General features: G+C 42.9%; 2 protein-coding genes across 4 annotated transcripts in view; both read left to right on the forward strand.

Annotated features, from left to right (window-relative positions):
- The first annotated feature begins 206 nt into the window (after positions 1 to 206).
- On the forward strand, positions 207 to 3,347 carry lnc.lemp (lncRNA encoded micropeptide). 3 transcript variants are annotated; one of them, XR_013497742.1, is made up of 2 exons: positions 207 to 827; positions 1,980 to 3,347. XR_013497742.1 is itself a non-coding variant. In XM_078212301.1 (2 exons), exon 1 carries the CDS (start codon positions 325 to 327, stop codon positions 493 to 495), a length of 171 nt encoding a protein of 56 aa, XP_078068427.1. In that variant the 5' UTR covers positions 208 to 324; the 3' UTR covers positions 496 to 535; positions 1,980 to 3,347. The 3 variants fall into 3 exon arrangements, 2 of the variants coding, with proteins under 2 accessions (XP_078068427.1, XP_078068425.1); XM_078212301.1 differs by having other exon boundaries at positions 208 to 535; XM_078212299.1 differs by having other exon boundaries at positions 212 to 539; positions 1,980 to 2,117.
- A 7,856-nt stretch (positions 3,348 to 11,203) lies between these two features.
- The window catches only part of nphp1 (nephronophthisis 1), an 88,788-nt gene continuing 78,209 nt past the window's right edge, over positions 11,204 to 21,782 (forward strand). The window contains exons 1-4 of the mRNA XM_078212305.1: positions 11,204 to 11,372; positions 14,593 to 14,651; positions 19,102 to 19,162; positions 20,859 to 21,004. Coding sequence (XP_078068431.1) covers positions 11,310 to 11,372; positions 14,593 to 14,651; positions 19,102 to 19,162; positions 20,859 to 21,004 — 329 coding nt within the window. The 5' untranslated portion in view covers positions 11,204 to 11,309. The remainder of the gene's footprint in view (positions 11,373 to 14,592; positions 14,652 to 19,101; positions 19,163 to 20,858; positions 21,005 to 21,782) is intronic.

The raw sequence follows: 21,782 nt of genomic DNA on the forward strand, positions 1-21,782 counted from the left end.
TGGGCAACTCGGAATGGGCAATAAATGCTGGCCAGCCAGTGCCACCCATGTCCCATAAATAAAGAATTCGTCCCATCAGTTGTCACGTGGTTAGAAAGTCACATGACCCTCCAGGAATGAACTAATATAAGAACAAAAGGCTAAACTATATCTGCACCTCGCAAAGCAGCCAGTGTTTGAAGGGTGGTTTTGCTACATTCAGGTAGCCAGTTCTCAGTCAGATACAAAGTAACCTTCTCTTGCTGCTACTTTGTGGGAATTTGGAACGTGGCCCGGAGAGCGCACGCGCGGTTGCTGCTTTCTCCCCCACCCGGCGGGGTGAAGATGGCCGAGGTGTCCGAGAGGACGCTGCAACTGGCGGTGGTTCTGTCCTTCACCTCGGGGGTGATTATCGGCTGGCAGGCCAACATCCTGCGGCGGAGGTTCCTGGACTGGCGGAAGAGGAGGCTGCAGTCGAAGCTGGTGGAGACGCAGAAGAAGCTGGACTTGGCTTAGCTTGAGGGGCAGTTGAAAGGCACCTCAGCCCGCAGGGGGGGTCGGTAAGGATCTCTGTACCTTTTACTGGGTCACCTGAGCAGCTCATTTGGGATTTTACATCAGTCCGCAGGCCCCTCAGACTCCTACAGTTACAAAAAATAGAGTATCTGGACATATATGATTTTATATAACATATAAAAATATAAACTTTCTGAATAGTTAGATTTGCTACTTGCTAAACTTCTTGCAGCTGTGTTCTGGTCTCCCCCAGTTTAATCGTTTTTTTTATTTGATCAATCATAGAATCTACAGTGCAATAGGAGGCCTGCACCAACACCCATCCCACCCAGGTACTATACCCCTGACCCTCTCCCTGACACTAAAGGGCAATTTATCATGGCCAATCAACCTGACCCGCACATCTTTATAGAGTGTGGGAGGAAACCGGAGCACCCGGAGGAAACCTACGCAGACACGGGGAGAGCGTGCAAACTCCATACAGGCAGTGACCCAAGCTGGGAATTGAACCTGGGTCCCTGGCACTGTGAAGCAACAGTGCTAACCACTGTGCCACCCCCTAGAATCACTGATTTATTATCACATTGGTGTACAGTGAAAAGTATTCTTTCTTGCGCTACACAAAGCATGCTATTGATAGAGTACATTTTATTCATTTGTGGGACATGGGTGACGCTGATTGCCCATCCTTGGATGCCCTTGTTCAGAGGGCAGTTGAGAGTCAACCACATTTTTGTGGCTCTGGAGTCGCATGTAGGCCAGATCAGGTCAGGACAGCAGATTTCCTTCCCTAAAGGAACCAGATGGCTTTTTCTGACAATCAACAATGGTTTCATGGCCATCAGTAGATTCTTAATACCAGCTTTTTAAAAAAATCGAATTCAAATTCCACCATCTGCCGTCACGGGATTCGAACCCAGTCCCCAGAACATTAGATGAGTATCTGGGTTAATAGTTTAGTGATAATATCACCTCCCATAGGGGAGTAGGAAAAGAGAGGGTGCAGAATGTAGTGCTACAGTCATAGCTAGGGTGTAGAGAAAGATCAACTTGATATAAGGTTGATATAAGGCAGCAGCTGTTCTTGAGTCCTTTGGTACGTGACCTCAGACTTTAGTATCTTTTTCCTGACAGAAGAAGGTGGAAGAGACTATGTGGGGTCCTTGATTATGCTGGCTGCTTTTCCGAAGCAGCGAGAAGTGTAGACAGTTCATGGATGGGAGGCTGGTTTGCGTGATAGTGATGATGATTCTAATGTAATGAAATTTATATTATTTTGTAATGACTGCTAAGTGAATGTAATGTTGCTGGAGCAACTCTGCACTTGCATCAATATTGTGCACACTGAATACACGTTGTAAACTGAAAACACCAGACCTGGCTAAGCTTTCAAAGCAGAGGATTAATAATACTGAAGTTATAATGTTTATATTTCAATACATTGCTAAGTTGTAATTTTCTTCCTTTTACCGTTCTTTTTCCAGGCAAACAAGTCAATAACACCAAGAAGTAAGGACTTGGAATGCCAGTAGTGGCTGCGAGGATACCAAAAGAATCAGTTTCTGGGGCAATCCTGGAGCAGCAACTGGCTGCCAGGAGGCAAAAGACTTCTCTGTTTTGAATGCTGATTCACCAAAATGTTTACACACAAAGCTATTTTTGATTTGAATGTCTTTGAATGTGGCCATGAAGCTGATCTGCCACTCGTTATATTTTTTCATGTACAAGATATGAATCAATTTAAGGGTAATTTTGACATCTTATTTGAGATGCTGTTTCTTGTACAAAAGCTGTTAAGGGTATGCACCAGTCATGGCAAATACCCATCTCTGAGTGAGTTTCAAGATATATTTCCCTCTTATTTTTAAATCGTACTTTTCACCAATTAAATTTGATCAGTACAGAGGAGAGTAAAAAGAAAACTTAATCCGAATTGGTATGTAGCTGAAAAGGAATATCCTGGAACTCCTAGGGTAAATACCACTGCTAGTGCATAGCTCTATAGTATCACCTGTAAATGCCTTTTTAGGGATGAACATTGGAATGGGGAATACTATACTACACTATTTTTCTTTCAGTTGTTTTGTCCCTTTTGAGGAGAAACTTTAGATTACCCGAGCTCAAAACACTCAAGTTCAGCCAGTCTTGCAAGACTCTTTATTTATATTTGGGAAGGTACTGACTGTTAAGGAACTGTGGAAGAGAAAATTTCTAAGAGTGTAAATAAGGTGACTTTTTAATCTGGTGGTATATGAGTAACAAGGGGGACATAAACTTAGAATTAGTACCCGGGAGCTTAAAGTGAGAATTTGGAGTTAAGTCAACCACAACATTCAAGAGGAAATTAGGATCAGCAATTGAAGAAGAAAAATATAAAAATGAAACACGGATAGAGCAGTAAAATTGGATTAAAGGAGGAATCTCCAGTGTGGAGCTAGAACCGGCACTGGCACGATGGAGTGAACCGTCTCGATATTTACTTGCGTGTATTAGCAGAAGTATTGCAAGTATCACTACTGCCCTAATTCCAGCCATACCAAGAATTTTAGCATACACTTGGAGCGATAAGCTCCAAAATATTTGATTTTCTTTTTCTGTTGTGTTCTGATGGCGCATATTGTACTGGTTGTTCCTGTTTATACCTTTTAAGTCAATGTACACTGAAGTATACATGTTTCAGCATCATTAACAATGGATTGGTGCAGCACTTTTCTGTTATAAATTCATTACTAAAAATTGTCAGGACTTCTAAATTTTTCACAAAATGTACTACATGGAATACAAACAAATGTGAAGAAATGACTCATGTCTGTTAGCAATACAGTACCTGTTGTAATAAAAGGTTGATCATTTGTACATGCTGCAAGTTCATTTATTCCATAGAGTCATGGAACAATACAGCATGGAAACAGGCTCTTCAGTCCAATCGATCCATGCCGACCATGGTGCCCTCCCAGCTAGTCCCAATTACCCGCATTTGGCCCATATCCCTCTAATCCTTTCTCATCCATGTGCTTATCCAAATGCTTTATAAATGTTGCTGTTGTGCCTGCGTCAACCACTTTCTCTGACAGCTCATTCCATATACGCACCACCCTCTGCATGGAGAAGTTGCCCCTCAGGTCAACACGTGTGACTCGGCCAACGTTGTCTGCCTCATACGCTGCAGCAAAGGATGTCCTTGAGGCGTGGTATATCAGTGAGACCATGCAGACGCTACGACAACAGATGAACAGACGCCGCAGGACAATCACCAGGCAGGAGTGTTCCCTTCCTGTCGGGGAACACTTCAGCAGTCAAGGACATTAAGCCTCCGATCTTTGGGTAAGTGTTCTCCAAGGCAGCCTTCAAGACACACAACGCAAAATCGCCAAGCAGAAACTGATAGCCAAGTTCCGCACGCATGAGGATGGTCTGAACTGGGATCTTGAGTTCATGTCACACAATGTGTAACCCCCACCATTTGGCCTGGGCTTGCAAAATCCTACTAACTGTCCTGGCTTAAGACAATTCACACCTCTTTAACCTGTGATTATCCCTCTCTCCACTCGCATTGTCTGACCTGTAGAGACTTTATTACCTGTTGAGACTCTCATTCCAATCAATATCTTGCAATTGTGCCTTTGTCTATATATGCTGTGTTTGTGAACCCGGCTCTCCACTCACCTGATGAAGGAACAGCGCTCCGAAAGCGTGTGATACCAAATAAACCTGTTGGACTTTAACTTGGTGTTGTGAGACTTCTTACTGACTGATGAAGGCCAGTGTGCTAAACACCTTCACCACCCTATCTACCTGTGACGCCGCTTTCAACCAAATATGTACTTGTACTCGTCGGTCCCTCTGTTCGTCAACAGTCCCCCATTCACTGTATAAGTCCTCCTTAGTTTGACATTCCAGACTGCAACACCTCTCACTTACCTGTATTGAAATCCATTTGCCAAACCTTGGCCCAGTTCCCTAATTGATCAGGATCCCCCTGTAATTTTTGAACCACCTTCACTATCAATGATATCTTCTAACTTAGTGTCACCCACAAATTTACTAATTGTGCCTTCTACATTAACATCCAAATCATTTATATAAATTATATGTACAGGTCTTTAATTTTTTTGGAATCACAGCAGCTTAATCACCATTTGTGGACTAACCGGGCAGGTAAACAGTTTGGATGCGCAATCTTCTGCAAAGCCTGTTAGCCTACTAGAACTTGTACTATTTTTCATAGGGAAGGAGGGATAATTGGTAACTTAGCTATTCTTCCTTAATAATCTGCTAGAAAGTATGTGAGCCTAATAGACGATTTCAATTATCTGCAGATATTCTCTTTCTGGTTAAGGGAAACGCAAGAGGTCTTTAAATCATTCATTGGATGTGGGTATTACTGCAAGGCCAGGATTTATTGCTCAATCCTATTGCTCAATCAATTAAAGACCTGTATATATAATTTATATAAATGATTTGGATGTTAATGTAGAAGGCAAAATTAGTAAATTTGTGGGTGACACTAAGTTAGAAGATATCCCAGGGCGGCACGGTAGCACAGTGGGCGGCACGGTAGCACAGTGGTTAGCACTGCTGCTTCACAGCTCCAGGGTCCCGGGTTCGATTCCCGGCTCGGGTCACTCTTTGTGTGGAGTTTGCACATTCTCCTCGTGTCTGCGTGGGTTTCCTCCGGGGTGCTCCGGTTTCCTCCCACAGTCCAAAGATGTGCGGGTTAGGTTGATTGGCCAGGTTAAAAATTGCCCCTTAGAGTCCTGAGATGCGTGGGATTAGCGGGGGTAGGGCCTGGGTGGGATTGTGGTCGGTGCAGACTCGATGGGCCGAATGGCCTCCTTCTGCACTGTAGGGTTTCTATGATGATTTCTATGAAGGTGCTGTTGTCTTGCGGAGTTGCTGCAGTAGATCCAGTAGATGGTGTACACTGAAGCAACTGCATTGATGGTGGAGGGTGTGCCAATCAAGCGGGCTACCTTATCTGGGATGGTGTTGAGCTTCTTGAATGTTGGAGCTGTACTCATCCAGGAAAGCGGAGGGTATTGCATCTTATTCCTGTAGATGATGGAAAGGTTTCAAGGAGTCAGGTGAGCATTGGTCACAGAATTCCTTGCCCTTTGCAGCCATATTATGTGGCTGATCCACTTAAAAAGCTTCTGGTCAAGAGTAACTGCCAGAATGTTCCAGAATGTTAATGTTGAGTGACTTAGTGAAGGTAATGCCATTGAATGTCAAAATTATTTCATCGGAGATGGTCACTGCTAGTGATTTGTATGGTGTACAAGTTGCTTGCCTAAATCTTTCCTCTCTGGATAGCAATGATTCAAATGCTTCTTGGCCTTCTGGCTGAGATCAAGTGTCAGATCAACCTCAAGATGGAGTGCAATGCCTTATCTTGCTATCTTGGATCTTGTGAGATCTTTTGGGCCCCATGAATTTGATTCAATTTGAATTTGGTTTTTGGAGCAAGCAAGGAGATGGATTTTCTGGCCTACTCTGTGCATTGGCTTTGTAACTTTACGAATGGTGTAAACATTTAAAAATTGTCTCCCCAAGAGACCAACCTTTGTGTGATTAATCTTTGCAGATGATCATTTAATTGGGAATGGTTGATGAGAATCACAGAAGAGTCCAATCTTGCTTTCATTCAACATTGAAAAGTATGTTGTTATATATTTAAGTGGTTGCATGACCGCTTTAAGAGCCAGTAACATGATTTGATGCTGCTGTCATTGGGGTGTTACACAGACTCACATTTTAGTTCCATTTTGTACTCTGCACAGGCAACAGGTCCTGCAAGCAATCTGTTATTTTGAATCGATGTTAGTAAACCACATCTTTTTCTTTTTGCTTAAAATCCACAACTTCTGACATAGTTAAGCCATTACATGTAATAAATAAAAACAGAAAATGCTGGATATAATCAGCAGGTCTGGCAGTATCTGTGGAAAGAAAAACATGGTTAACATTTTGAGTCCATATGACGTTTCTCCAGAACTGAATACGAATAGAAATGTGATGAATCATAGACTTGGAGATGGGGATGAAATATGTATTCTTTCCAGAAGGCTAAGGATCAGGAGTGCTTGGCTGATTTTCATTGAACATCTTGGCTCAAAATTGGTTTCTGCCTTTGGAGCCATTCTCCTGAGTGGAGTTCCCCTGAACTTGAATTGGTTCCTTACCTTTCACTATTCCCCTAGATCGACATGTGTCATCTTGACAGTAATGGCAGACTATCCAAAAGAAAATTGAGGAGGTAGGGGGTATCATAAATTGGACCAATAGTGCTGCTGTTGTAGATTGTGCTGATACGGTGGTTTGCTGAGTTGTGTTCAGTTTCATTATCTTAATACGGGGGCACTGATGTCAATGGCCAATACAGCTGAGATCAGTTAACTCGAGCACTGACTGGAGTTCAAACCTGATACCTTTCCTGGTTGTAGTTCAGTGGGTTAACAGAATGGATATGATAATCTATGAGGAATGTGGTACAGATGTTAGCAGATGTTGCGAGACATGGTAAAGAGCAGATGGGCAACTCCAAGAGATGTACTTCTCCTGTACCTCACAATGTACATACTACAAGTAGCGTAAATAAATTAGTGAAAGACTATTACTTGCTACTTGTCAGCCCAAGCCTGGGTATTGTCCAGGTCTAGCTGCTTTGGACATGGACTGCTTCAGTAGACATGAATGATGCGGAACATTGTGCAATCATTGGTGAACATCCCCACTTTATGATGGAAGGAAGGTCATTGATGAAGCAGTTATATATGGCTGGGCCTAGGACTCTACCCTGAAGAACTCCAGCATTGATGTCCTGGGACTGAGTTCATAGGATAGGATCCCTACAGTGCAGAAGGAGGCCATTCGGCCCATCAAGTCTGCACCGACCACAATCCCACCCAGGCCCTACCCTCACATAGTTACCCGCTAATCCCTCTAACCTACGCATCTCAGGGACAATTTTTAACCTGGCCAATCAACCTACCCCACACATCTTTGGACTGTGGGAGGAAACCGGAGCACCCGGAGGAAACCCACGCAGACACGAGGAGAATGTGCAAACTCCACACAGACAGTGACCTGAGACGGGAATCGAACCCGGGACCCTGGAGCTGTGAAGCAGCAGTGCTAACCACTGTGCTACCGTGCCGCCCGTTGTTGATTGACTCCAACAACCACAACTATCTTCCTTTGTGCTAGGTATGAATCCACCCTTTGGTTGATATTCTAACTGCCTCCCTTTTTGCATTTTGTCTGCCTCTATGTGGTGGCCTGTATCACACAAACAGCCCAGGACTTTGTCCTTTCCTGCCACACCTTCCACATTCACTCTCCGACACCAATGCAACACTCTTGTACCATGTGCCTTTGTTCACATTTCTTAGTAGAAGTTATAGCTCGACTCCTTTGACTTCCATGGCAAGACCTTTTGCTTCCATGGCAAGACCTATCTTGTGGTTATTGATTATTATCCTCTATGGTTAGAGATAATCAGGCTTCATACAACCACACTGGAGTCATCGAGGTGCTACCAAACATTTTTTATTCCCATGGGATCTGGGATGAAATTATGTGAGATAATGGACCCCAATTTGTCAACAATCATGTCTTGAAGTTCACTGTTGATAATGGGGATCTCTCATGTCACCAGCTCTCCACTGGCAAGTGAATGGTGAAGCTGAGGGAGCAGTCTACACTAGTAAGAATCTAATTTCTGATCATTCAGATTAGCATGCACCTCTCATGCAGCAGCAGTCTATGCCTCTGGCCAATGTATTCTCGATGTGGAGATGCCGGCGTTGGACTGGGGTAAACACAGTAAGAGTTTTAACAACACCAGGTTAAAGTCCAACAGGTTTATTTGGTAGCAAATACCATTAGCTTTCGGAGCGCTGCTCCTTCTGATAGCCAAGTTCCGCACACATGAGGAGGGCCTAAACCGGGATGTTGGGTTTATATCACACTATCAGTAACCCCCACAGCTTGCCTCCTGGACTTGCAGAATCTCACTGGCTGTCCTGTCCGGAGACAATACACATCTCTTTAACCTGTGCTTAATGCTCCCTCCACTCACATTGCCTGTATCTTTAAGACCTGGTTGGCTGTAGAGATTCGCATTCTAATCAGTATTCTGTAACTTGATTTTGTGTCTCTGTGCCCTGTTTGAGAGCAGATTTCCACTCCATCTGACGAAGGAGCAGCGCTCCGAAAGCTAATGGTATTTGCTACCAAATAAACCTGTTGGACTTTAACCTGGTGTTGTTAAAACTCTTACAATGTATTCTCTCCAGCCATACTCCTTATAGGCTGTTGTTTAAAAACACAGGCTCCCCTATTGCTTGCAACCTTTTAACTGCATATCACACTCACTGACTGTAACACAATGGAGCTGAAAGAGCTCAACTTCTGAGAAAAGCAACACTAAAGGTTCAATAGCAAACATAGAGTGAAAGGTTTGCCACCTTTGATGCTGGACCAGTGAGTCTGGATCCAGGAGTGAAAAATCGAAGGCCTCATTCTCACTGACAGAGGGCCCTTGCATTCATATTTGGTCCAGACACTCTCTGAAACAATCTGAAGAAATAGATGATCACTAATTGCACTCAACCCCACCAGACTATAGGGTTTTAGCAACCAGAAGATGTGGCCAGGTAACTACCAAAACACCATGGATTCTCTAAGGAGTGTTTGTTAATCCACTACGAGGACTCCCAGTCCCCAACCCAGTGATACAGACATCGGGAGATGCTTGGGAAAAGTGGTGAAGATTCCCCGGAAACTCAATGAGGGACTCCTGGGCACTGGGGATGGGTGTGGGTGGGAGTTGTGGGGAGAATGATGCAGAAATGTGAACAGTTTAAAACAAAAGTGCATATAAATATTAAGAGTTTCATATTGTTGCTAAAAAGATAGCATATTGGGGGAGCTGTAGTATAAACAGTTAACAGATTGGATTTGCTAATCTATGGGGGGAGAGCACATGATGATGAGTCAGTGATGTCGGGCAGTTGTGAGCGAAACATGGTAGAGAATGCTGGGCAACCTTGAGGGGAGATGTGACTTTCTGGCACCTCACCATGTACATACTGTGAAGAGGAGGCAGTGGTGTAGTGGTACTTTCACCGGACTAGTAACCCAGAGACCCAGTGTAAAGCTCTGGGGACACTGGTCCAAATCTCACCATGGCAGATGGTGACATTTGAATTCAATAGAAAATCTGGAATTAAAGGTCTAGTGATGACCATGAAACCACTGTTGATTGTTGTAAAAACCTATCTAGTTCACTAACATCCTTTAGGGAAGGAAATCTGCCATCCTTAGCCGGAAAAAGATACAAAAGTTTGAGAACATGTACCAAGTAACTCAAGAATAGCTTCTTTGCTGCTGCGAACAGACTTTTGAATGGTCCTTTAACACATTAAGCTGATCTTTCTCTACACCCTACCTGTAACTGCAACACTAAATTCTGCACCCTATCCTTTCTTTCTCCCCTATGTACTCTATGGACAATATGTTTTGTCCGTATAACATGCAAAAAACAATACTTTTCACTGTATCCCAATACGTGACAATAATAAATCAAGTCAAATCAAATCAAATCATCTGTAACTGCAACACTATATTCTGCACCCTATCCTTTCCTTCTCTCTTATGTACTCTATGAATGGTACATTTTGTCTGTAACAGCTTGCAAGAAACAATACTTTTCACTGTATCCCAATACATTGGGTGGCACAGTGGTTAACACTGCTGCCTGACAGTGCCAGGGATCTGGGTTTGATTCCTGGCTTGAGTCACTGTCTGTGCGGAGTCTGCACATTTTTCCTATGTCTGCGTGGGTTTCCTCCGGGTGCTCTGGTTTCCTCCCACAATCTGAAAGACATGCTGGTTAGGTGCATTGGCCATGCTAAATTCTCCCTCAGTGCACCCGAATAGGCATCGAGTGTGGCGACTAGAGGATTTTCACTAACTTCATTGCAGTGTGAATGTAAGCCTACTTGTGACTCTAACTAAACTTGAAAAACTTTAATGTGACAATAATAAATCAATCAATGGATTGCCATAGCCATAGGATTAGCTGTAAAGAATCGCATTCCAATCATTATTCTGTAAATTGAGTTTGTGTCTCTGTGTGCCCTGTTTGTGAGCAGACCTCCCACTCCACCTGACGAAGGAGCAGCGCTCCGAAAGCTAGTGGCATTTGCTACCAAATAAATCTGTTGGACTTTAACCTGTGTTGTGAGACTTCTTACCGTGTTTACCTCAGTCTAACGCCGGCATCTCCACATCATGACTGCCATAGCCAACCAGAGCAATCATCAACACCCAAAGTTATCCAGCCAGAGCTGGAGTTGGGAATTTTTGCAGCGTTAGATGTATATGAAAACCAAAAGAGAAAATGCTGTAAAATCTCAGCAGGTCTGGCAGCATCTGTGAGGAGAGAAAAGAGCTGACTGTTTCGAATCCAGGTGACCCTTTGTCAAATCATTAGAATACTTCTTTGAGCCTTGGGTTGGAGTTATAATTGAAATAGAAATGCTGGGGACAATGCAGTGAATCTCACATTGACACAGCTTGAGCTGGCTGGCAAAGGAGAGCAACGCCACAGAGCAGAAGCCAAACTGTCCCCACCCCCCGGGCTCCACGCGCCGAGTGCGCGACGCGGGAGGGAGCCGCGCGGCTGTGACGTCAGGGCGCGGGCGCAGCTGCCATGGCGACGGCTAGGGCCGCGAGCGAGGAGAGCGGCCGTTAGAGCGCGGGGACAGGGAGCCCATTCTCCCCCAACCCCGGGCTGCGACCCAGCGGCCATGGCCTTGCGGAAGGGGCCACTGCGGTCGGTGCAGCTGACCACCGACAGACTGCAGGGCCAGGTAGCTGCAGCCGGCCGCGGAGAGAGCTGTGACTTTGATCCGCTCTGATTTCTGTTGGGGCTTTGGGTCTGCCGCAGACTAACTGACAGGGAGAGAGTGGTTGCTGTGATCAGCCAACAAGCCCATTGTCACAGCTTAGACTGTGCCAGGGATGGGCATCTGGATTGGATTTAAGTTTTTACCTTTGATCTGGCAATACTTATGTTCCAAAGGGAAACATAAACCTGCATCTCAGGGGATTTGATTGGATTTATTATTGTCACATGTATTAGCATACAGTGAAAAGTATTGTTTCTTGCCTGCTATACAGACAAAGCATACCGTTCATAGAGAAGGAAAGGAGAGAGTGCAGAATGCAGTGTTACCGTCATAGCTGGGGTGTAGAGAAAGATCAACTGCTATGAAACATAGAACGAGAGTAAAAGATAGAATTAGAAGGTATACTGGGCGCAGCTTGCAAGAAGTCGCCTTGCTGGGCTCGTAACCCAGAGGTCGATGGATCGATCCCAACTTCTGTTCAATCTAAAGTGAAATATTTGGCTGCTCCCCAAATCAAATCTGATTTGAGTAGACTAAGTGTGTAGATGAGGGCAGTGCAGTTGATGTAGTCTGTGTGGACTTCAGTAAGGCTTTTGACAAGGTCCCAAGGGTAGAGCCCATGCGATCCAGGCAATTTTGCAAATTGGATCCAAAATTGACTTAGTGGCAGGATAGTCTAGAAATGGAATAATGTGATTTGATTTGATTTATTATTGTCACATGCATTAGTATACAGTGAAAAGTATTGTTTCTTGCGCACTATACAGACAAAGCATACCGTTCATAGAGAAGGAAAGGAGAGAGTGCAGAATGTAGTGTTACAGTCATAGCTACAGTGTAGAGAAAGATCAACTTAACATGAGGTAGGTCCATTCAAAAGTCTGATGGAAGCAGGGAAGAACCTGTTCTTGAGTCAGTTGGTACGTAATCTGACTTTTGTATTTGGGTTTTTAATCTTTGGTCTAGCAATACCTATGTTCCAAAGGGAAACATAAATCTGCACTCAGGGGATTTGATTTGATTTATTATTCTCACATGTATTGGGATACAGTGAAAAGTATTGTTTCTTGTGTGCTATACAGACAAAACATAGCATTCATAGAGTACATCGGGAAGAAGGAAAAAAGTAAAGTTTATTTATTAGTCACAAGTAGCAGACATGCTGAATTTTTTCAGCCTCTTGAGAAAGTAGAGGCATTCATGGGCTTTCTTAACGAGTGATTGCTGTGATTAGTCACCAAGCGCATTATCGCGGGATAGACTGACTGCCAAGGATGGGCATCTAGATTGGCTTTAGGTTTTTATCTTTGGTCTAGCAATGCCTATGTTCCAAAGAGCAACAATAACCCTCATTTATACAGTGTCTTTCAAATAGAAAAATGTTCAGAAGCAATGAAAATCAGCATCGAGTTATGTAGGCTGACCAGAGGCTTGATAAAATGTTGGGTCCTTCACCTGATGAGGGAGCAGTGCTCTGAAAGCTCGTGATTCCAAATAAATCTGTTGGACTTTAACCCGGTGTTGTGAGACTTCTTACTGTACCCACCCCGGTCCAACGCCGGCATCTCCACATCAGGGTTTTTAGAAGGAGAGGTAGTTGTAAATTGCTACACTTATTGTGTATAATATGGTGTCCTGCAAGTGGTTATTTGAAAATTAGGCTACAAATTTGCGGGGCCCCATGGTAGAGTGGGAAATTGAATTGTCAAGCAGTGCTGCCAAAGGCTGATCAGCAAGCCTGTTCTTCTGCTGTCAGAATCCAAACTGGATTAGCAAACCACTTCAGACAAGAGTGTTCCTGTTGAAAGTGCATGCGTGCCAAGCTGTGCTACAATCTGGGATAAACAGGGAATTAAAATAAACAGGCCGCTCACAATTTTGTCAGTTTGGCGACTACTGCAGGTACAGCAAATAATTAGGAAAGCTAACGGAACACATTATCATTTATTGTGAGGGGAATTGATTACGGATGTCGAAAAGCTCTGTTTCAGTTGTACAGGGTATAGGTGAGATCACATCTGGGATGTTGTGTACGGCAGCGGTTCTTAAAGTGTGGTTGAGTACAAATATAAATTGCCCATGGACAAAAGAAGCAGTTCTCAGAGTACTTTGTAGCCTGCCCAGTACAAAAACATTTTGTGGGAATGTTGCCCATCACCCTTCACAAGTCTGGCCTACATGTAACTTTTAATGTCTTCTGAAAGCCACTCATTGTGAAAGATGGACAATAAATCCAACAACTCTTTTTGTTTGGATATGGAGTAGAGATTGAAATGTTTGCATTGTTCATTTTGCCAAAGCTGTGTGTGATCTAGGATGAATTTTTTGCCACAGACACGACAAATACAAATCTTCAAGCAAACCATTTCATTTGCCAACTTTTTGCCCACTTACTTAACCTATCAATATTTCTTTATAAACTCTTTATCGCTCGCGCAACTTGCCTTTCCACCTATTCAGTCTTCTAGGGGTGGCATGGTGACACAGTGGTTAGTACCGCTACCTCACAGCGCTAGGAATGGGTTCGATTCCCGGCTTGGGTGACTGTCTGTGCAGAGTCTGCCCGTGTCTGCGTGAGTTTCCTCCAGATGCTCCGGTTTCCTCCCATCATCTAAAAGACATGCTGGTTAGGTGCATTGGCCATGCTAAATTCTCCCTCAGTGTGTCCGAACAGGCACTGGAGTGTGGTGACTAGGGGATTTTCACAGTAACTTCATTGCAGGCTTAATGTAAGCCTACTTGTGACACTAATAAATAAACTAAACTAAAAACTTCCAACAGTGAGATAATAATCAGATCCTTTAATGTCACCTGATCTGTTAGAAGGTACAGCCACAGGACCACACCTTCTCAATTGTTATCATTGCTCGCTCCTATGAGGAAAGACAAAAAACATCTGTGGCTGCTTTTGGAAATTCTAAGATTATGTCACTTCTTGTGGTAATCAAGGGTACCTAGGATGCCTCACAGAACATACTTAATATGTATGCAAGACCCACAGTGTTTGTGAAAACGTAGGATTATCGATCAGACTAAACAATAATGAATATCTCTGAATTTCATGATTGATTCAAAATGCTCCATAGAAAACATTTGTCATATCTGTCGTCAACGATCTCCAAATACAACAAGCTGTGACATAACATGTACAAATTGTTTTTTCATTATTTTGTATGTTAAGGTTGATGTCTTGTTAAAGGAAGTTAAACAGCCTGATAAAAGAGAGAAGATGTATGAGAGGTAAGTTGTTTGTTTGCTGATTTAGAAGTTTTTATTATAAATATTGTACTAATATAAGGGCGGCACGGTAGCACAGTGGTTAGCACTGCTGCTTCACAGCTCCAGGGACCTGGGTTCGATTCCCGGCTTGGGTCACTGTCTGTGTGGAGTTTGCACATTCTCCTCGTGTCTGCGTGGGTTTCCTCTGGGTGCTCCGGTTTCCTCCCACAATCCAAAGATGTGCGGGTTAGGTTGATTGGCCATGCTAAAAATTGCCCCTTAGTGTCCTGAGATGCGTAGGTTAGAGGGATTAGCGAGTAAATATGTAGGGATATGGGGGTAGGGCCTGGGTGGGATTGTGGTCGGTGCAGACTCGATGGGCCGAATGGCCTCTTTCTGCACTGTAGGATTCTATGATTTCTATGATAATGATTGGCTAGAACTTTGAGTGCTAAATGACATGTTAAGGTGGGGGATGGATGTCACAGCCACTGTTATATATTGCACTATTTCTGAGTCACTTCAAAGCTGTTCTCTATGACCTGTGCCTTTATGTAAAACCCAGTTCTGTTTCCCTGTCACATCTGTGCTTGTTGATCTACAATGGCTCCAAATTAAGTAATGCCAGAAATTTCAAATACTTATCCTTGTTTTCAAATCCCTCCCTGGCCTTACCCTTTCATTTTTCTATTCCCTGCACTCTCTAATTCTTACCTCTTGAACATCCCCAGTTTTAATCGATCCGCTATTGGCGGCTGAGCCTTCAACTGCCAAGGCTTTCTCTGACATTCCCTGTCTAAACCTATTTCCTTGTCTAATACACCCTTTACAACCTACCTCTGATCATGCTTTTAGTCGCCTGCCTTAATATCTGCTTATGTGGCTCATTGTTACAAAGTATCTTGGGGCATTTTATTATATTCAAGGCACTATATAAATCTAAGTTGTTGTAGTTCTGCATCATCTCCTTTAATATTTAACCACCTTGACCATTTGGGGCGGCATGGTGGTACGGTGGTTGGCACTGCTGCTTCACAGCACCAGGAACCCAGGTTCGATTCTAGCCTTTGCACATTCTCCCCGTGTCTGTGTGGGTTTCCTCGGATGCTCCGGTTTCCTCCCACAGTCCAAGGATGTGCATTGACCATGCTAAATTGCCTCTTCGTGTCCAAAGCTGCGTAGGTTAGGAGGATAGGTAAATATGTGAGGTTACAGGGATAGGGCCTGTGTAAGATATTCCATTAGAGAGTCAGTGCAGATCAACGGGTCGAATGGTCTCCTTCAGCACTAGGGATTCAATGATTCTATAATTTCTCTGGAATTTTCCAAGGATCTTGTTGAATTCCTTTCTTGCCCTTTTAGCTGATTTGATTTGATTTGATTTATTATTGTCACATGTATTAACATATCGTGAAAAGTATTGTTTCTTGCGCGCTATACAGACAAAGCATACTGTTCATAGAGAAGGAACGAGAGAGTGCAGAATGTAGTGTTGCAGTCATAGCTAGGGTGTAGAGAAAGATCAACTTAATGCAAGGTAAGTCCATTCAAAAGTCTGACAGCAGGAGGGCAGAAGCTGTTCTTGAGTCGGTTGGTACGTGACCTCAGACTTTTGTATCTTTTTCCCGAAGGAAGAAGGTGGAAGAGAGAATGTCCGGGGTGCGTGGGGTCCTTAATTATGCTGGCTGCTTTGCCGAGGCAACGGGAAGTGTAGACAGAGTCAATGGATGGGAGGCTGGTTTGCGTGATGGATTGGGCTACATTCACGACCTTTTGTAGTTCCTTGCGGTCTCGGACAGAGCAGGAGCCATACCAAGCTGTGATACAACCAGAAAGAATGCTTTCTATGGTGCATCTGTAAAGGTTGGTGAGAGTCATAGCTGACATGCCAAATTTCCTTAGTCTTCTGAGAAAGTAGAGGCGTTGGTGGGTTTTCTTAACTATAGTTTAGAAACTATATTTATAGAACTATAGTTATAGAAACTATAGTTTCTTAACTATTGTTTTCAAATTCTCCCACGGCCTCATCCCTCCCCATCACTAATCTCTATCTCTGCAGCCCTGCAAAATCTCAGCGCGTCAGTAACTAAACCAATTAGTTACGGGCGGCACGGTAGCACAGTGGTTAGCACTGCTGCTTCACAGCTCCAGGGTCCCGGGTTCGATTCCTGGCTCGGGTCACTGTCTGTGTGGAGTTTGCACATTCTCCTCATGTCTGCGTGGGTTTCCTCCGGGTGCTCCGGTTTCCTCCCACAGTCCAAAGATGTGTGGGTTAGGTTGATTGGCCAGGTTAAAAATTGCCCCTTAGAGTCCTGGGATGCGTGGATTAGTGGGTAAATATGTGGGGATAGGGCCTGAGTGGGATTGTGGTCGGTGCAGACTCGATGGGCCGAATGGCCTCCTTCTGCACTGTAGGGTTTCTATGATTTCTATGATTTCTAGTGTCGGCATGGGGGGACCAGGACAGGTTGTTGGTGATCTGGATACCTAAAAACTTGAAACTCTCGACCTTTTCTACTTCGTCCCCATTGATGTAGACAGGGGCATGTTCTCCTTTACGCTTCCTGAAGTCGATGACAATCTCCTTCGTTTTGTTGACATTGAGGGAGAGGTTATTGTTGCAAGCTAGAGATGATAATGCCTGATACTCCAGTTAATTAGTTTCAACACTTTAATCTTAAAACCTTAAACAGAGCAGTACATGTCTAACACCCAGATATATGATTTGAAGAATAAATATGTTTTCCCCAGAGCTGTGGATTTCACCAGGCCTTGGATTTATAGCAGAAGTTCTTTCTAAAAAGATGAAAACATTGCAACATGTTCCATTTTCTTTATGATTTACTTCTTGCTGGATGTAAACTGATTTACGATGATATGTTTGACCAACTAAATTGCTATAGAAGGAGGTTCCAATGCCTTTTCGCACTGCTTTGGTACTTCCGATATTGCTTTCCCCAAGCTTTGCTGTGAAAAAAACCTTTGACATATGCACATGTTTCTTTTCATTTCATAGCAATCTCCTCATGCAGATTTTCATCACAGCAAGGGGATAGAACTTCAATTGCATTTGTGTTTTAATCTTAACTGTAGTTCCATCATTCATTTGATAACCTATAATGTGCTTATTTTTAAAGTATAATATCTTTGCGTCTCATTAATTCTCCATTGTTATTGGAGCAGCATCATTAAGGGAAAGGCAGTTTTGAGAAAATACTGTTTAAACCAATTCTGTCTACATTACTATTCTGTATTAACACAAGAATGTATTTATACCTTACTGCTTTGGCATTGTTTCTCAGCTACGTGCTGCCACTTGGAAACATCATCCGAAAACAAGTCAGGTTCCACATGCAAGCCAATGACTCCCAGCTCTGCCTAAGTAACATCTCACTCGGCCCTTCCATTTCATCCAATTTGTCAAGCTGCATGCTCGACAGCAATGTTGGATGAGAATAAGTTTTCTCCAGCTAAGTATTGGGAAGACCAAAGCTGTTGTGTTTGGTGTCCGCTGCAGAGCCCATCCCTCTCCTTAGTCACTGTTTACAAGACATTCGCAGTCTTGACATCCTATTTGATCTTGAGGTGAGCTTCTGACCTCAAATTTGCTCCGTTACCAATACTTATATTTCCACCTATGTGAAACCTATCCTGCTCCAGCTGACTTGCTGTCGAAAGCCTGATCTGTGTCTATTCCAATGAACTGTGGCCTCCCACCTTGCCCCCTCCATTAACTTGAACTTAAACAAAATTCTAATGCCCATATCCTAACTCGTATCAAGTCCCATGTGCTCATCATCCCTGTGTACGCTGACTGATATTGTCTTCTGGGCCAGCAATGCTGCAATTTTAAAATTCTCATCTTTGTTTTCAAATTCTCCCACGGCCTCATCCCTCCCCATCACTAATCTCTATCTCTGCAGCCCTGCAAAATCCCAGCCTTGAACATCTGCAATTTTTAAATTCACTTCACCATTGGCAGACATGCTCTCAGTTGCCAAGCCATAAAGCTCTGGAAATCCTTTCTCAACTTTTTTTTACGGAAACCTTGAAATGTCTTTCCTTGACCAAGCTTTTGGAGTCATCTATCTGAATGTTTTACTATGTGGCACATGTCCAAATTTGTTTGATTACTTTCCTCTGAAGTGCCTAGGAATGTTTTACTATGATGAAGTGATTTTGATCAGATCATATAGAAGTGTTTTGTGGCAAAGTGTTTAATTCTATGGAAACGCTGTTTCGAAACGTTTGCAACTTACTCTTTTCACCCAGTGATAATTTTTCAAATTGACAACTCTTCCCTCCTGTCATCTTCCCCTCCAACACACGCACACAACACACACATTGTAGCTGCCATTCGAACACATAACACCATTTCAGTTTATAGCAATTTAAATCACACTGTCACAGTTTATACACGTGCATCAAAAAATGTCTCACGTTATTTACTTTTACTGGACTGTTTCTATAGATGTGTCCAGCTAAAGAAATCAGTGGATGAAACCTTGGTGACTCTGCGCAAGTTAAAGAAAGTAAGTATGAAATTTAATAAGTTTGTACTTGCATCTCTTTTAGTGATTGTATTGTAGCATTTCACTTTTGCATCTGCCGGTTCCTCAGCCTGTATATTGATTGTATAATGTGCCCTATATTTGTTTGTAAGTCTTGATGGGTTACCACAAAGATCTAGAAACCTCAGTAAAACTCTGTGGCTTGCAGCAGATTATTAGAATTTGGACCCTAAAATTTAAGAAAACTGTAGTTTTCAAACACACCGTTACAAGGCGGTGCCATCACTGAACCTTCTTACAAACAGTGGCCCTTGATCAATCCAAGTAAATTCCAAAAGCCTTTTAATGCTCATCACAAAGCAAGATCTCACAATATGTGGGGCATGGCATTGTCATTTGCATTCACATGTGTCACTTTTGGTTCGAATCCTATGTTCAAACACGAGGACCTGAATTTTGTAAAGATGTTGTAATGTCCTAACTATGTTAGGGGTTGTGGGTTTTACACAAAAAGAAAAAGACATGGTTTCCGCGCACACATTCAAACTAACAGCACAGGTTTATTCTAGGAGCTCGTGCCAGTACAAAGTACAAACTGAAAGTAAAACAGCCGTGCAACACCCTAATGACAACACCATCAAATCATGTGACTGGCTCTTAAAGCAATCATGCAATGACATAAATATATAACATCCCTCCCCCTTTACTTCCATGCTCATGGCAACAAATTATTACAATGTTTTACATAGGGTCAACAATATTCTAAACAACAGTCTATGCATCATAAATCATTATACACAGTCAATAAGAAAGTCGCTCAGGAGGACATCTATTCCTCTTTGGTTGAATGCCACATTCTGGAATTTGGCTGTCCTTGACCCTAAAAGCTTGATTTGGAATTTCAGTAGGCACTTCTTCTCTTGGAACTAATTCTGCATCATTCTCGCGTGGTATAGTAGCATTGACAAGTCTTCCGCAGTAGTATTCACAACACTAGGGACTAAAAAAGTTGGTACTTCCGGAGATGATTCTGAGAAATCATTTTGAGACGACAACAATTGGTCAACATGGCATCACCAAACTAGTTCATCTTCAGTTTAAACCATGTAAGAAATTGGACTTGTTTTTGTGAAAACTATGTCTAGTACCCATTTCTCACTCATGGCATAATTATGCACTAACATGCAATGCAATCTCCTTGTTGAAATGAGTTTTGCCCTCGCTTCTGTTCTCCAGAAAGCAGTGGAGGCTGGGTCTTTAAATTCATGGCTGAGTTAGATGGATTTTTGATAGACATGGGAGTTGGCGATTATGGGGGCAGACAAGAAAGTAGAACTGAGACCACAACCCGATCAGCTATGTTCTTACTGAATGGTGGAGCAGACTAGAAGAGCCAAATGGCCAACTCCTGCTCCTAAATCCTATGTTCTTCTATTCCACCTGAAATAAGAGTTTCAGTTCATCACCTGAAAAATGATCTCTTGACAGTGAAGCATTCACCCTTTATTGCCCTGAAGTGCCAGCCTAGATTATGTGCTTAAGTCTCTGAAGTGGGGCATGAACCCATAATCTTCTGACTCAAAGGTACTACCATGGAACCAACGTTGGCACTTAACTTTTTTTTAACTATATAAGTTACCAGCTTTTTTTGACGATGTAAGCTACAATTAGGTTAATAATTCTGATGTGTTCTCACAAAATATGTATCTTTTCTCAGACAAATGAACTTTCTCTTATAAGTAATTATGATCAACGGAAGCTAGCTGAAGAGAGGCGACTGACAGGCATGTCGGAACTAGTTGGAGAACTTGTTCGGAGACTAGACAAAGAGCGTGCCAAGCATAAAGTGGATAATGCTGACAAGTAAGATAAAGAGGCTGTTGAATTAAAATCTGAAACATGTTGTAGCTCCAGGTGAATAAACTTCCTCTTTAGATAAATAGAATCACAGAATTGTTACAGTGCAGAAGGAGGCCATTTGGCCCATTGCATCTGCATCGGCTCCCTGAATTAGCATTTCACCTAGTACCATTCTCCTGCCTTCTCCCCATAACCCTGCAAATTGTTTCTTTAAAAAAATCACCTAATTCCCTCTTGAATGCCTCGATTGAACCACACAGTGCATTTTCAGACTTTAACCACTGGATGTGTGAAAAAGTATTTTCTTGTCACTTTTGCTTTTCTTTTAATCAATTACTCCAGCACCCTCTTTAGAAATTGCACCCTTTATTTCTCTGTTTCCCCATGTTCTTCCGACAAAAATGTATCTCTTCACATTTCTCTGCATTGAACTTCATCTGCCACTTTTCCGTCCCATTCCACCAACTTGTCTATGTTCTTCTGAAGCTCTTACATGGCCCTCCTCACAGTTTACAATGCTTCCAAGTTAAATCTGTGTCCTCTAATTCTTGATTCCTTCTGCCAACAGTAACAGTTTCTCACTTGTCGAGACCCCCTGATGATTTTGAGTACCTCGAGTGAATCTTCTCTCAACCTTTTTTCCAAGGAAGAGAGTATCCAACTTCTCCAATCTATCTTCATAATTGAAGTTTCTCATCCATAGAACCATAGAACCATAGAAAATTACAGCTCAGAAACAGGCCTTTTGGCCCTTCTTGTCTGTGCCGAACCATTTTTTGCC

This window comes from Mustelus asterias, chromosome 5, assembly GCF_964213995.1.
Source record: "Mustelus asterias chromosome 5, sMusAst1.hap1.1, whole genome shotgun sequence".
Lineage (NCBI taxonomy): Eukaryota > Metazoa > Chordata > Chondrichthyes > Carcharhiniformes > Triakidae > Mustelus > Mustelus asterias.